This window comes from Blennius ocellaris (assembly GCF_963422515.1).
Source record: "Blennius ocellaris genome assembly, chromosome: 16".
Classification (NCBI taxonomy): Eukaryota; Metazoa; Chordata; class Actinopteri; order Blenniiformes; family Blenniidae; genus Blennius; species Blennius ocellaris.
Window position 1 is genome coordinate 7,848,255 of NC_137665.1, and position 16,840 is coordinate 7,865,094.

Genomic DNA, 16,840 nt, shown 5'->3' on the forward strand with positions numbered 1-16,840 from the left:
ATGGTATTTCAGTATTCAGTATGTTCAGATACAATTACAATATCATAAAGACTTAACACAATAAGGATAGTTTCTTTTCAAGGGAAATTGATCTCTCCCTTAAGTTCCCTTCCTGAAAGTTGATCACATAGCGTTAAAGCAGATTTATATTCACATCTTGTGCCCTTGGTTTGAGAGAGAAGTTCAGAAAGGACAAGATCAGTTGATTTCCATTGAATGAATAGTATCAAATTGTAAAGTACATACATGCATCTCTTTCTACAATATACACAGTTCAGGTACAGTCTGTCATTGGCGTGCTCTTTCCAAAAGCTCCACAAAGACTTGAGAAAACCGATGCTTTGAAAGCAGTTTACAGTTACAGCTTGTCTATGAAACTTCAACCAAAGATTGTTGCAAGAGGAGGTCGTTCCCCTTTTGACTCCATTTGAATAGACGGCATTTTGACATTTTTGCAAGACTAACTTAATTTCATCTTTTAAAAAAATATTAAACATGATAATGATGCTACTACGTAAAAAGGGGATGTGATATAAAGCAAGGTGACACATCAAGAAATAAGCATCTTTCGCATCATTTCTGGTGCGATGTAAAGAAAAATCTATATTCCGACATTTTACTTCTTTCATTCTTTATGCCTATGTGAGCTATTGGTCCTGAGAAATGAATTTTCTTTACATGTGAAAGCATGAAAATGACAAATAAAGACCTTGGACCCTGCAAATGATGTTTTGAGGTTTGAAGTCTAAAGAAAAAAAATATAAACTCGAGTTGCAGCTCCTTTTCTTTTACCCTAAAAGTAAAAGCCCTGTGGGTTCAAACAGTAATGAGTACAACTATGCTGCTGTATTTATGAGAATAATTACTGTCAGTTCACTGTTTGAATAATGTACAGACATCTATCATCACATTCATTGAGAATGAATGACTTGAATCATTTTAAAGTATTCTTTTCTTCGTTTACATGTCATCTGTGTTTACACCGACACACACCAAAAACATGTGTGCCAGTTATTTGTTGAGTTTTTGACGTTAAATGGAGGCAATGGGGTGCACAGACCTTAAAGTACAGACAATCCCTGTTATGTCGCCGGGACTCTTGACCATGTCCGACAGTAATTATCTACTGTTTACAGAATACCGGAGAACACCTGCCTCCCTCCTCCGTATATTTGTTCCTCTCTCTGTGGCCTCCTTTCATAAGCAGGATCCCTCCGGAGCATCCAGACTCTTCTTTTATACATTTCATTTCTTCTCTTTGGGATAGTCTGTCAGTCAGATATTAAATGCTTGTGAGTGTGCTGCTGACAGTTCAGGGCACACCCCTCCGTACATCATTCGCTGAATGATGGAGCAGACCTCTCAGGTCACGGCAGCTTGGAGTATGTGCGTATTTCATCTAATTTTTTATTTAATTTTTTCCTTTTTTGCCTTGCTCATATTCTCTCCTGCTCTGCCCCTCAGATTTTCTTTAGTTATCTGCTCGGCATGGATTGACAGAAAGAAACAGGATCTATAATTTTGATAGGGAGGCTCTCGTCTATAAAAGTCTCTCACGGGGAGGCCTTTATTCAATGCATTAAAACAAAGGAAGAAGTAAACATAAGAGAGGAAAAGAGGGAGAGGACGAAGGCGAGGAGGAATAAAGCGGAGGAAAAGAGGAAAAGAACAAATGAAGAATAGATGAGAGAAGGGAGCAGAGGAGTGTCGCGTTTCTCTCCTGACACTCAATCTCTTAGTTCAAGTCCTTGCTGACATTGACGTTCCACTCCCAGGATAAGTAAACGTTCTTGTCGTCGTCGACGAAGCAGGACTTGATCTGATATTGGCCGCGAGACATCATACCTTTGGGCGTCTCGTCAAGTGGGCACAGGAACTCCTGCTCCTCCGCCCGCGGGCCGTAACTTCCCACCATACACACCGCTTTGTTCACTAATGGAACACACACAAAAACAACTCTATAGAGCGAATACCTACAATCTTTTTCTCCTATGAAGAGTTAATAGTGATATTACATTTGTCAGAAAAGAATCATTCTAGCACATAATTTCCATTTTGTTTAAAACATTTGACAGAATTTTACCTGTACCGGTAATACTATCTTTTTATTAAGGGCGCAAATGCCTCAAAAATAACTCGCACTCATTTCTTTGCGATCATACTTTATGTATTCATCATGTATCTTTGTCTTTACTGATACCGAAGTGTACCAACTTCAGTTTTCCTGTTTTTTCCACTTTATTTTAGCCAGTTCTTATCAAAAAATATAACAGATATTTTCAAAATTTTGCATCAGAACCGCAACTGATATTCTAAAAATGTCAGACCAAATAAACCTATAATCTATTATATTGTCGCTATGATTTCACTCACATCAATCTCTTTATAAAGCCGCCCATCTACTGGGAGAAATTTAGGATCCGTACAAAAAAACGGGTTATTTGGGGTTGAAGATTCAAAGCACATTTCTTGATCAACAGTAATAAACACTAATCGTAAGGATTTCTGTAATTCCGTACTTACTTCTCACTCCTTTTCTGTAGGTCACATGACGATACTTCAGCCCAGAAACAATTTCTCTCTTCACCTGCCGACACACATGGAATATTCAAACATTAATTAACTGATTTTTACTTCCTCTCTTGTGCCAAATTTGTATTAATTAATTAATTTTGTTAGTTCAAAACTTATATTGTGTCTTATTATTACTGTTAGACACTACCGGTAATTGTAATGGTGTACGTTTTAAACAAAACCTTGTGTGAAATGTGTGACTAAGTTTAAGTTTATCCAGCAGGTGTCCTCACTGCACAAGAAGAGCCGGTTGCTCTTGGAGCTGCTTGGTTATTCTCCCCACATCATCATTTTCATCAAGACAAAGTCCCTTGACTATTGTCACCAGCAGCTGATTCTCAACCTCAGGGTCTCAACCCCCACGGGGGCCACAAAAGGATTTCAGGAGGTCAACAGATGGTTGTGGAAAGAATTTAAATTGACATTTTTTAATAATATGACATGACTTTTAACAAGGGAATGGTTTTTATGGTTTTATGGTTTCAATTGAATTTGAATGAGATAATTTTTGCCTGTGTAAAATTCACTCCAGTCATACAGCCGACAAAAACAAAGATACCACACAGTGAACAAATCAACTAATTTTCTTTTTTTTTTTTTAAAGTGAAAAGGATTATTGGATTATAGCACATAGACATGTGTCTTCATTCTGAATTAATCTCAGAACACCCATTAAGGTTCAGGGTGAGTTTTATTCATATAATTCTTGACAGTTTCCCAACATGCATTGCTCTTTTGCATGTGTTGGCCTAATTGTATAATATTCCTGATTATTTTAAACTTGCATTTATTTTATATAATCTTTTTATTGTCTTGCCTTAAAGTATAAAGTTGTACGTTTGTGTCCAGTCCATAAACCCGTATTTGCAAGAGAGCGTGTCGACTTGAGTGGGAACAAAATATGAACAGACAGCAGCACTTGACAGATTATTTAATACATGACTTTGTACTTTTGTACATCTTGAAATGAAACTTGAAAACTAACCCACTGACCTCCTAAGCATGAATCTTTACTGGCACTGTAAAAAGAAACAGCTCTCAAAAACCTCATTAAATATGATAATGGTCTTATTTGAAGTTGTGGTTTGAACTGACTCAGCACAGTGTTTCCCTCTGTCTCTTCATCACTTACAGTAAATACTGATGATCTGTTTGTTCAGCCCGTCAACACGCATACACACGAGCAATCCATCCCGGCTATAACGCGCAGTAATTCTCTGTGTCTGTAATACAGCACTGTGCAACACCACATCCATCCATCTTACCTGGAAGTGGATTTTTAATCTGTATTTGACTCCTTCCTGCAGGGAGAAGTTCTTCTCCTTCAGGGCGTTCAGGTCTCCTGCACAAACAAGCAAAGAAACAATGAGACCTCAGTCGTAATGCGGATGACATCAGTCTCTCTATGTGATCATGGGAACATGCAAAATGTGTTCAGGTTGTACTTTGCCTTCGCCCACAGTGAGCTGGACGAACACCCAGATTTGGAAAAATAGCTGAAGAAAAATCAAAGGCGGTTCATATGAAGGCAGATATTTTGAAAAATATAGAAGAAAGCTTTACACATCTTGTGAAAATATGAATCATGACCATTTATTCATATACAGATATTTGACGCCGTGCACACAACAGTGATGCACAGAGCAAATATCTCTCATAAATCAACTGAAAATAGAGGCTATTACTTGGAAGTTTGTCAGTTTTAGTAGACATGCATATGTTTCAAAAGGTTTATAGCAATACAATTTGAAAGAAAAGCTTCAAATCTTCTTAAGCAACATAATTGAATATGCATTATACAATCATATATATGGTTTTAAGTGGATGATTTGGAGCATTTTCCTCTCGCACTCGTAAGTAAATCAGGAAGAGTAACAAGGAAGTGTTTCGTTTTGTTCTCACCCGCAGAACACATCTGCCATATTTGTTATTTACTGTTTCGGGTTAAACCAGAAGTGCCGCTTTGTATAATATATCTGTCTTTGTTGCGCTGTGGGGTTGAACCCATTCAACCCCACAGCGCAACTAAGGGAAGAGATAGAAAAGCATTCGGGCCATTGTAAAAAGCACAGAGCAATCAGAAATGCATCCAACAGCCTAATCACTTTATATGTCAATTTAAAGCCAACCATCAGTTCTGAGTGCTTCCTAATGGATGGAGGGAACGGAGGAGGAGATGAAGGAGAGATAGAGGAATGGGATGAATAAAAAACAGAGCAGTGATGTGCTGTTCAGTCTCAAACAGGGTGTACAGTGTATTGCTCAGTCAGAAGAGCAGCTATTACTAGAACTCTGTGGGGTTAGAGGTTTGATTTCCTGCTGTTGCGTCCCATGTTAATGATTTAGCTGCTCGCAACACATTCAAGCACTTTGAATAAAAGCCTCCATCAAACAACACTGTTGCCATATGAAGATCCCATATGCTGACTGTCATGCGATCGCTTAATTTCTACTGTGATTTAGCAGCTTTTGGCCACATCGTGAGTTCCCCTTCAGATAAAATCAAACATGAGCTAATGAAAGTGCTCCTCAGTAATTAGCTGAGATTTTCCACCGTGCCGTCACTATTTCTGTCTCGTTTCATTTGGCCCATCTCCTTCTGCGAGCTGCCGCCCATCACTCCTCTCCTCCCTCTGATCTGTCTCCTCCTCTCCTCGCTCTCGTCTCAGGAGGCAGCGGGAAGACAGAAAAAAACGTTGGCCTCCCCTGAGAATGTCTGACTGAGAAAATAGGTCAACATGGTGAGCTGTCTACCTGTTCTCCTCTCTCTTTTTTTTTTCTCCCTAACTCACAGGCACGGGCGTACGCGCACGCGCGTGTACGTGGACATGCAAGGATGAACATGTGCAGGAGAATCCACACCCTGAGCACAATGGCTTTCCAGCTGAAGCTCACACAGTTATTATGATTAATACACCAAAAATGGTCCATTTATAATAAATGACCCATATAATATTTTTTTTCTTTGCAATCTATTTAACAACAGAATGGAAAATGTCATATTTTCTAGTCAATTTGAACCCAGTTTGGTATTGATTTAATGTGAAAGATTAATTCTAAGAGTAAAACAGTGTAGTGATATTATTGAAGGCTTCGTCATTCCGGGCTGTTTAAGGTAATAGCATACACAATCGTGTAGAAATATTCTGCTGTTGACTTTGTTTAATAACATTCGAACAGCTACAGTTGTTTGTAGCGCTCATAAGAATATTATTTTTTAATTAAAATTCATTCTCAGATAGATATGCAGAATTGTTTTCCATTAAGCAACCCAGCAGTAGATAAAGTAAAGTCATCAGTCAATACAAAACAACAACATTAGGTTGCTTGGTAAGTCAGACACTTTCTCCCAGTTCCTGCTATTCAGCTGGAGTAATTCCAAAATACACTAATTGGTCTATTGACAATGGCGGCTGACTCAACTATTCAAAATAATCCACAAAGGTTCATTTGGATTTGCGCCCAGTGGCTATGAGGGTTAATGGAGAAATGGAGAGTGTTTTTCACTTTAAACCAAGTCAGTCCTTCTAACAGCAACATAACAGGCATGTAAATTCAACAATAACTTTGTCATCTTGTTTTATAAAACTATTTCCTAATAGAGGCATTAACATGCAGATGATAAGAGTATCTTTTTTTCCAGTTAACTGACAGGTAACTTCAGCTGGAAAAAAAAAAAAAATCAGTCATTATTATTGTCGTTAGGGTTAGGGTTAATCCTAACCCTATTAGTATGTCAATTTTATACACAGATTTTCTGTGAAGTCACATACAGCTGACATTGAATTTAACCTACAACCCATAGGATGTATGCGTCTAAGGCTGTATAGTGTCAAGTGTGCAGCGGCAATGCACGCTCAGCAAAACAACCCCAGGAACATGAAAGTTTAACAAAGCCAGGGCTTGCATTTAGGGCAGGGAAGCACTGGAAGTCATCACCAAGGGTATTGCTTCCTGCAGAGTGGTCTGGCACTCGACCAGACTCCGTGACACACTGTACTAGTGCACGCCTATGGTTAAAAAAATATTTCATTTATAAGAATATCATTGAGACAAAAGTGGTGTCGGGGCTGTGTTCCCATTGTAAATGCAGTACTGATGGTGTGATTTACCTCCCATATGTTAGCAGATTTAAGATTAATGTGTTCCAGGATTGCGCTTGTATATTTCTGCATGGGTAATAAATCTGTGTCTGTGGTGTTCTTATTGCTGTGTTCAGTGAGACAAAGAAACACATTAAAATGCTGTTTTACGCTGCCCTCCCAGCCAGAGTAAATAATTTTTCATATTTCTGAGTTAGTCGGGATCATTGATTTAAATACAAAAGACCAAAAAGACACTGAACTGAATAAACAGAGAAACAGTGTTTATTCCCATAGTATGGTGATCCTATTGAAATGGAGATATTTAAAACAGTAAGCAATATATATTCAAATTGAGACGTAATAACAGCGTGAACCAGATCATCCTTTCCATCCTCATATTCGGACCATTCATACAGTGCGATAATAAAGTGATTCCCTGCCTGTGTAGTCCAGCAAACTATGAATGAAGTGACAGAAAGAGTGAATCTAAATATGGATGAAGTGGAAACGGAAATAGTGACGTCAATGTGGTGAAAGCAATGAAGTAAAGGTGCTGATGGTGGAATTAGATTGTATTGTTGGGCAATTTTACTTGTGTGAGTAAATAATTCTACTCACACCAAGAACAATTCACATCATGTATTCTCGGACATTAGTTCTAAAATAATTCGAGAAATGATGAGGTACAACACATGGTGTCGATAACAGGTAATTATCATTTGAGGTTTTATGTTCAGGTCAAAAACTGATCTTGGCTGAAGGTGCATAATTATATTAAATCAGTCTCTCCACAATTCAGATATCTGGCAGCGGTGAGTCTTTGGAGGTAGAAAGGATGCTAATATAAGCAGATGTTCTTGATGAAATGATCTGTATCTCGACCTCGCTTGTATATCCTCTGTGTACTTGGCTGCTTTCCAGCTGTCCTGCTGTCGTGACTCAGTGTTTGACATGTGACAGATAGTTCACACCCTGAAAGTGCACGAGGGAGCAGTTATGATCTGACAAGTTATGGTTAAAACACAGACTCGAGCAGCTTTGCAGAAGTGAACGGCCTCTGGTGGGAGGACGAAACAAGTGTGCAGTAAAACTGAGTCCCAAAGGCTCACGCCGTCAGACTGGAGCACCATCGTCTCAACTAGTGATACACACTGCATCCCCACCATGTGTTTCAGCCACTCCTTATTCCTGTTCTTTGTCTGTCTCGTTAATGTGAGTGCACTCAGCACTCACATGTAGATAGATGGTCCAGCACAGTTAACTGCATATGGTGTATAATGGGGTCTGTAATACTCTCAGCCACCAATGGAAAGATCATTTCACATCCAGCGCAGCAAGCTCGGCTCAACTGCAACATGATACACCGCCAGTACTCCCGATCATTACACTGCAGCTACTCTACAGACCGATGATGGGAGATATTTGCTTTTCTCATGCTGCAACCAGCAGTCACTCTTTTTGTTCAGCTCAGCAATGCCGACACGATACAAATTAGAATTTTGAAAGTATGAAAGTACGTTTTTTTTCCCCACTACATGGAGGTGAGATTTAGAGAACATTGCACAGTCCTCCCAATTTAATTTTTTTTAAAAAGAAAAAAAAAAAAAAATGAACTGAGATTATGGATCGCAAGAAAATCTCTACAGCACACATTTGTTTCACGAATGTATTATTGAAAAGTGCTTGCAGACATAATTTTAATGTGCATAATGAATCAAAGTACATTTCCCTGCCTCCGGACAGAAAGCAGTTTTATTTAGTTAGTTGTGAGGTCATTATAGATATAAAATGTTGAGTCACAAACACACATAGATATTCAAAGCTGTCTCTAAATCTAAAACTGCATGCCTGGATCAATGAATGTATCCATGGGTGGCTGGTGAATACAGGTGTAACCTTGATAATGAGTAGTCATTAGGCAGTTATTGGGTTTCGCGACCATGAAGTGAAAAAAAGCTAAAACTGAGTTTTTTATTTCGTGCCTTCACACTATTACATCCATTCTTTGCCCATCATGCAACTGAATAGCGTCTTTTCATCAAACCCGCCATTCCTGATAAACACCCACATCCTTTTGACTCTCTTCCTGCAGTTTTGCAATAGACCGCCTGAGCTCAATAAACTTGATGACTCATAATGACTTCATCCTTTTCGAAGACTTGAATCAGCTCCTCTGAAGCCGCAGTGGACATTATTCAGCTGTTTCACCGCCTCTGTGGTGCTTAAGTGTGCTGAACGTCATGAACACAAACAAATGAGAGTCACGCCAAACCCAACATTGGATTACTCAATTAGTCTTTGTGCTTCAGTTCCTCTCTTATGTTGAGATCAGAACTGAAAGCTTCACCAGCAGTGAGATTTTTTTGAAAACAGCAGGCATGTCACATTTTGTGGCGTTCAGCTGATATTGTATGAAACGCTCAAAGCATAAAACGCTCCGAGATGCTTTCTAGCTGTGTTTGGATGAGACAAAGCCACATACAAAGTCAGTATTGCCTAGCAACCAGGTGACCTTTCCTATTAGCAGCCAGTGACTGTGCTTTTTTTTTTTTTTGCGTGTGTGTGTGTGAATATGTACATATGTGACTATAACTTGCAGGGAAATCTTCACAAAATTACGATGGAGGGGATCCATGAAGAGACACATATAACAGGAGCACCCTAATCCACATCAGCAGTGGATCGATCTTTTCCTCCACGTTGGCACCGGTAGGGAGTGACATAATTCTCCTGTCGCCACCTGATTATCATGCAGCCCAGACACACACATAAACCTACAGACACATCACTTGCCTCGCCCGCCTGTGGCTTCACCCAAGGGAAAATGTCAGCACTGTCCACTAAGCAAACGTTTAACCGCCTCACCTTCTCCAAAAACTGCGGCACACCCACTGCAGTCTTACTGCACATACAGTGCAAACCCGCAGGGGTGGGATGGATGCCACGCTCCGGGACATGTCAGTGAAGCAATGACATAGCAACACCAAATCACAGCTCAACCAAGAGGGAAAACAATAAGCTTTGAAGAAACATATGAAATGTAAAGTTTGTACCTGTCAGGTCCATGGTGATCGACTCAGGTGCGTCGTCGCAGAGCAGGGTCAGTCGGGTCACTTTAATGTTCGGCACAGACAGGTCTAGAGTGGCAAGAAGCATAGTCATTCATTACTTCAACTATTTATTTATTTATTTCATTATTCTGTTTTGGAAAAAAGTTTGAAAAGCTAAAACACAATTTACGCGAAGGATGGCAATGATGAGAATTTTAAAAAAAAATAGGACCATTTGATTGGCACAATTTGACAACTAAATAAAAAAGGCATCAAAGCTTGAATGATATACAAAAAGTTTAGACCTCCGCGTTGAAAATATAATCCATAATTTTTCAAAAGTTGTCATTAATAGAAAGATAAAAGTCAGCCCAAAATTAGCATTCAGAGTGGATATCAGGTTTCGCAGCTTCTGTTTAAGAAGAAAATTCTTCCCTCTTCAGCTCTTCCTTTCCCCCATAATAGTCTTTACTGCTGAATTTGATGCCACTGAGCTGCAGATGAGGTGGTGTTGTGTTACAGCGCGCAGTCTGAGCTATTTGACTGATATCAGCTGTCATAGCTCGGCTGCTGGATTAGTTCTGCTGAGGCAGGCACTTCTATGCAATGTGTGCATGTGTGTGTGTGTGTGTGTGTGTGTGTGTGTGTGTGTGTGTGTGTGTGTGTGTGTGTGTGTGTGTGTGAGCATGTGTATGCATTCTCATGCACAGGGATTCTTGAGCACGTGTGCATGATCACAAGTTGATGACTACGAGGAACCAGCATGCACCAAATCGTTAAACAGAGTGAATGGCATCATTAAAGCTGCAGTAATGCTGGGTGCGCGCGCACGCATGCACGCACACACGCGCACACACACACACACACACACACACACACACACACACACACACACACACACACACACACACCTGTCATTATCGTTTCGGGCCCCAGCAGAGTCTGCTTGTACTTCACCAGACTCTCGTCATCTTTGTCCAGTTCCTGAATCTCTTGCAGGGACTTCCGAGCCGGAGGATTGTAGTTAAGATTATGCTCGTCCTCTTCCTCCTCGATGGGTAAATTGTTCTTGTCAGTCATCAGACCTTCCAAAAAAAAAAAAGACAGCAGAAACAAGTGTGTGTTGTCGTTATTGTGGAAAACTCATATTCGGCTTAAAGAAAATAAATCAGGCCTTTTCTTTGTGTATATATTTTAATTCTAAAAAGATTGCCCAACTTACGGCTTTTCTCCACCCAAAATATTTTTGATAACCTCCTGCTAAATTTATGGTCCTCATGCTGTTTGGAGTCATCGAGAAGATGCAGATATTTTAAAGGCAAACAGTGTTTTCAGCAGCATCACTCGATGGCTTACGGCTGTCAATATGTTTGTGATATATCAGTGGCTGAAAACTCACAGGCAAGATTGCTTGGCTTCCGCCATAAGATATATATTACTCTATGTGGGGCAGCTCCAGCCATACACGACTTGATTTCATCAGGGATTTTGATCCAATATTGAATCCTTACAGACATTCGATAATGTGCTCTGCAAGGTAAAAAATTTCATTTTGGTATCTGTGTCTCATCTGCACCTCCAGAGTGAAAGCTGGCAGACCGGGATAGTTGGAAAGCTTTGACCACATAAAATCACAGTTTTAAAAAATAACGTCAACTGATTAACAAGCAGAAAGAAAGAAAGATTAGTTGTTTTTTTTTAATGAACTTCCTCAATAGGAAATAAACTTAATAACAATAATGCCTATTTATATGTCTTTGCTTCAGTTGTGAGTTCTGTGGTTACAGATAACCATTGCAAACAGTTGAGAACATTTGCAATGAAGTGGCTCTTGTCTCACACTGTATTTTGACATTATATGATCAAGAGGTACGGAACAATCAGTTTGTTTTCTCACAAACCTACAGCCCACACGCTCAAAGACTATCGCTTACATCGAGACACTGCATGTTTGCAGACACACATGCAAATCACACACCTCTGGCTCCAATTATCAGAAAGACACTGCACGCACGCACGCACGCACGCACGCACACACACACACACACACACACACACACACACACACACACACACACACACACACACACACACACACACACACAGCTTCAAGAATGTCTGTTTACTGTGCTGTAATCACCCTTGGCTCTGTTTTCACTGTACATAATGAGATGACACAGTGTACATCACCTAGATGCAGTGTGTGGAGGTAATTGGATTACATGCAATCTCTCCTACACACACACACACACACACACACACACACACACACACACACACACACACACACACACACACACACACACGCACATACACACACACACACAAAGACATGCACGCACGCACACACAAACACGTGAAGATGTGCGCAAACCAAGTGTGTCCTTGTGTTCTTGTAAATGTGCCCCACCCAGCAAGGGCCAAACAGAGCTGCCTTCCCTCGTCTCCATGGCAACCTTTTCAACTCCCCCTTGCAGTGACATCACCTTCAGTGTGAGCTACTTCATGGGGGCATTTTCATGCTTTACCACATTTTATGTGGCATGTCCCATGCACAAACACAGTCATGTACTTTGGGGCTTTTATTCAAGCCATTAGTATCCCATTTCATATGCATTTAAAATTTGGCCAAATGTGAATGATGTTAACACATAAACCTAGATTTATAAAAGCATGGAGGACTATCGGGCAGTAATGGACCTGTTTTTCTTATTTGTGTATGAATGGTTTTTCCAGGGACATTTCATTTAATAAACCAAGTGAATGATAATACACCTATATGTTGTGTCCCACACATCCTGTCAGAGGGTCATAGGGGGCTCTCGCCATGTCTGGCTGACGTTGATCGAGAGGTGATACACCCTCGACACACACTGCCAGTCAATCACAGGGCTCACACATCAAGACGGACAAGCTGCCACGCTCGTGTTCACACCTACGGGCAAATTAGGATGAGTGTGTGAGGAGCTGCAGAGATCCCACGCAAATATGAGGAAAGGCAGTCAGTCACAGCACCGCACTGCCACACCTCTACCAAAAACAGTTCAACTGTCAATGATTGGCAGATTTCCCAAAAGCACATATGTACACTTTTAAAAATATATTAAACCACAACTTTTACATGTTGTGAAGGACTTCACTAGCAAAATGTATTAATTTTACTAGTTCAAATATGTATTCTAAGAAAATTATAAAACTTGAGTTTACACATATAAATACATTTTGCATGGGATATTCAGTAGGAACGCTTATGGATTGAAATCATATTTTAAACATGTTTCCATTTAAACATTAAAATATCAAATGTCCTGGTTTTAACATATCAGCCTTGCCTACTCAGTCATGTTGTACCATGTAGTGTGTCAGATATGGGTAGTACGGCTTCATAAAAGATTAACCCTGCGATATTTACATATCAAACTATGCCATCCTCCCCCTCGTTGTACAAGTGTACGTATACGCACACTGCAGGGTAAACATGAGCTGTGTCTGAGTTGGTATTAAAGCTGCTTTCCTCCCTGACATCTGAGAGCTCCTCTTTGATCTCTGGACTGCTGACCTGTCATACTCACCGAATCAATTACCATTTATTTTAAAAAGGAAGGTTTGGTCGGGAAAGATGAAATCTCCAGTAGTGTTTCAGTGTGGAGTTGTAGCGTGTGATAGTTAAATACTGTAAATCTCAGAAGATGTTTAGATTTTTTTTTTAAAGAGGATTCTCTAACGGAAGAAATGCATGCAAATGAAGTGACAACAGAAAATAACTTTTTTTCTGGGAGTCCAAGTCATCCTCCATAGAAGTAAACAAGTAACAAGTACCTGAAAAACGGACAAAATTGAAGTATATATGAATGTTGTATTCCTACCACCTCTGCATAGCAGCTGCATTAAACCTACACATGCAAACCTGAAATTCCTCGTATTGTTGTGAATCAGTACACGTGCATGTGGCCTTCCCACAGTTTCAGCTTCCATCTGTGAAGTGATTTAAAGTGGGAGGTTTTCTTTGATGCTCATAAAGCCGCCTCATTACCCCAGATGCTTCCCAAACTATCTTCTGCTTCATCGCACATCCAGTCCTCACTGTAAAATATAGGCTACAAGTGTAAATCTGCGCTTTCTATTGTCGCAGGGAAGCTTAAAATCATGGCGTGTGTTGAATCTAATTCTTGTGTCTGTCTCATGTTTTCGTAAAGGAAAAGTGAGCCGTATACTTAAAGAGGGCGCAGAAGGTGTTTCGTGGACACAAAAGAAATTCCTCATAAAACAGGGCCAAGCCATTTGTCACCCTTAAAAAGAAACCCACTTTACAGATATTTATTATTCATTTGAATTTGGAGGAGCCTTTGGCTGTAGTCTAAGAGCCAGGAAATGGCTTCATACTCATTTATCATACTTTGTTTCTTTTCCTTAAACTCAGTAAGTACAAATGTTGCATTTATATCCCACACATTTCTTTCACATCAATAAAAAACATCTGATCCCAAATTTGTAGCCAAATGGCACACAGCTTTGGAGTGAGGCTGCACAGCCTGCATGCCTGTGCAGCCACAAGACAGCGACGTTGTGTTTATCTGCTGGCATTTACCGCTAAACCAACACATTTAGAGAAAATCAACACAGCAATCTGTTTGGCATGGATGAGCAGAGTGGGGTGCTTCGGGGGAAGACAGATAGAGATTTGCTCACATGTAGATGTCGTGTGCAAACACAGAAACACAAGCGACGTCGCCGAAGACGCTTCTCACCTGCCTCCCTGTCAGGTGTTCTGCACAAATGTAGACAGGGTGTGAATAAATCTCTTTGGTATCTTTTGTATTGATGTTTAAATTCTTGTCCATATATCTTTGAATTAATTTCAATGCAAAACAAATCCACTGGCATTTATTGCACCTGTGTGTTAACAGAAGATTTTATATCAATATTTTAAAGCCGACAAGGAAAGACAGTTTTCTTCAACAAGTTCAACTCCTGATAACCTCATTTAAAAGTTGACCCATTTCAGTGGGCCATGTCGTTTTCACATGGCTCTTTGTTTTCCTGCCAAGAATCAGCGATGCCCAGCCCGATGGAGGCTGCCGCCGGCAGACCGATTTCTCAGCACTGTTCAGTAATAATGGCATTCAACCCACATTAGGCCCAAAGATGTAGAAACGAATGAGAGATGCACACAATGTTTTGACATTGCAGAAACCAACGGGAGAAAGTGTGTGGTTTTCCATCTGTGATGTAATATTAATGTTGAACTGCCCCATTACCTCAGTAGATTCTCAAACCAACACTCAGCTCGCTGCTGCCATTAACCTACTAAGACCTTCCAACTCTCCAATAACAGCCTTGTTTGGATATCTAGAAGACATTTTTTCCCTGACTACTCTGGTTTCTTCCAACGGTCCAGAAAATGCATTATTGAGATTAATTGGGACTCTATATTATACTATGAGTGAAAGATCCAGCTGGGGCATATCCTAACTTCACCCATAGTCAGCTGGGATTGGCTCCAGCCCCAGTATCCTGTCTCTGACCCTAATTTGGATCAAATGGAATAGAAGATAGATGAATGGACAAGATATGCTTTGCTGTAATATCTCAGATTTTGCTACTTTGAGATAAAGTCTGAAGGGTGACACCATTTTGTACTTTCCTATTCTCGCCATGCTCATCGCTGCTGGTATGTTTTCAAATGACAGGAAGTAGCCCATTGATTCTCTTGATCGCCATCAACAAGCATCACAATGCCACAAACTTCAATGAAAGACATATGGGTGTTAAAAGTGTATTAAGGCTCTAAGATGGATACGAAAAACTGTTTGTACTTTGACTGCTGCATCTTTGCCCCCGACAGTCGCTCTGTTTTCATAATTGTTTCCTTGCCTCCTCTTCTCTTAACCCAGATAACTGTTGAGTGTGTCAGAGAAGCACCATCGTCTGTGTGTTGGCTATATGTACAAGAGCCTGTGTGTGTGTGTGTGTGTGTGTGTGTGTGTGTGTGTGTGTGTGTGTGTGTGTGTAAGTGTTTGTGTTTGTGTCTGTGTCTGTGCATGCCCCGAGCGTTGATTTGCTGTATTTTTTATTTTTTTTTAGTCCTTTGAGGCTCGCTGTCACTGCTCTGTTCTAATACTGTAACGAGACCTCAGAGACACTGAAACCCACACACACATGCACATATACAAAAAGACACAGCGGAACATAAAAAGGAAGCGTTCAGGCCTCAGCAAAGCCAATAAGAGCTTTTACAATGAAGACAAAAGGCAGTAAAAACAAGAATTATCAACACGGCAGCATTCCGGCTGCTCGCTGTGGGAGCAGGGTTTGCTTTCATTGCTGAGATGTCTCTAAATCTCACGGCGTGGCCTTTCCTGCCACAACATGGCTACGATTGATCTGTCACCGGTAAGATTTCCAGGCATCGCTGCGCGTCAGCGCCGGGGACGCTCCTAACACTTCGGCATGCCGGCCGGTAAATCACAAAAACCTCTTTTAACATGCATTTTGTCACCGACAAAAGGCCACGATGACAATAAAACACACCGCTGAGACAGGAGACGTCCGCAGGCCCATGACAGACAGTCTTTCTCTTGACATTTAATGTACTGATATTGAAAATCTATTTGTCGTGCGTGTTGCCGAGTGTCACCTGTGTTTTGATAAGCATGCCAGGCCATTTTTCAAATACGATTTCATGTGCATCAATCATCAAAACATTGTCTATTCCTGCCTTGTCCTGAGTTGAGAAACAAGACCTCATGGCAGCTGACACTGCATATGGTGCAGGTGAACATCCTGGACATTGAGAGAGAAAATCACAAGAGTCACCATCCAACTTCATGAGTATGTCTTTGGAGGGATAAAAATGAGCAAAAATAAATAAATAAAAGGGACAACATGCAAACTCCACACATAGCCTGGATGATGTTTACATGTTCTCCCAGTTTTGTGTGTTTTCCTTCAGGTCCACCCTGTCACAAACATGGTAATGAGGATTATCATTCGCCCTCAACTGCCTGTGGGAGTGAATGTGTTTGGTTGACTGTCTCTCTTCTTTTTTTTTTTTTTTCCCCAGAGATTGACAGTTTCACTTAACCTTGGTAATGGGGAGCTATTGTGTTGCGGCAATCTGATATGGTTCAT

General features: G+C 40.4%; 1 protein-coding gene across 1 annotated transcript in view; it reads right to left on the minus strand.

Moving 5' to 3' along the window:
- Positions 1-1,735: 1,735 nt before the first annotated feature.
- The window catches only part of arhgdig (Rho GDP dissociation inhibitor (GDI) gamma), a gene marked incomplete at its 3' end in the record, with an annotated part of 18,248 nt that continues 3,143 nt past the window's right edge, over positions 1,736-16,840 (minus strand). Inside the window, exons 2-6 of the mRNA XM_080512077.1 lie at positions 10,621-10,794; positions 9,713-9,796; positions 3,840-3,916; positions 2,524-2,587; positions 1,736-1,932 (exon numbers count right to left, since the gene is read on the minus strand). Coding sequence (XP_080368203.1) covers positions 1,736-1,932; positions 2,524-2,587; positions 3,840-3,916; positions 9,713-9,796; positions 10,621-10,794 — 596 coding nt within the window. The remainder of the gene's footprint in view (positions 1,933-2,523; positions 2,588-3,839; positions 3,917-9,712; positions 9,797-10,620; positions 10,795-16,840) is intronic.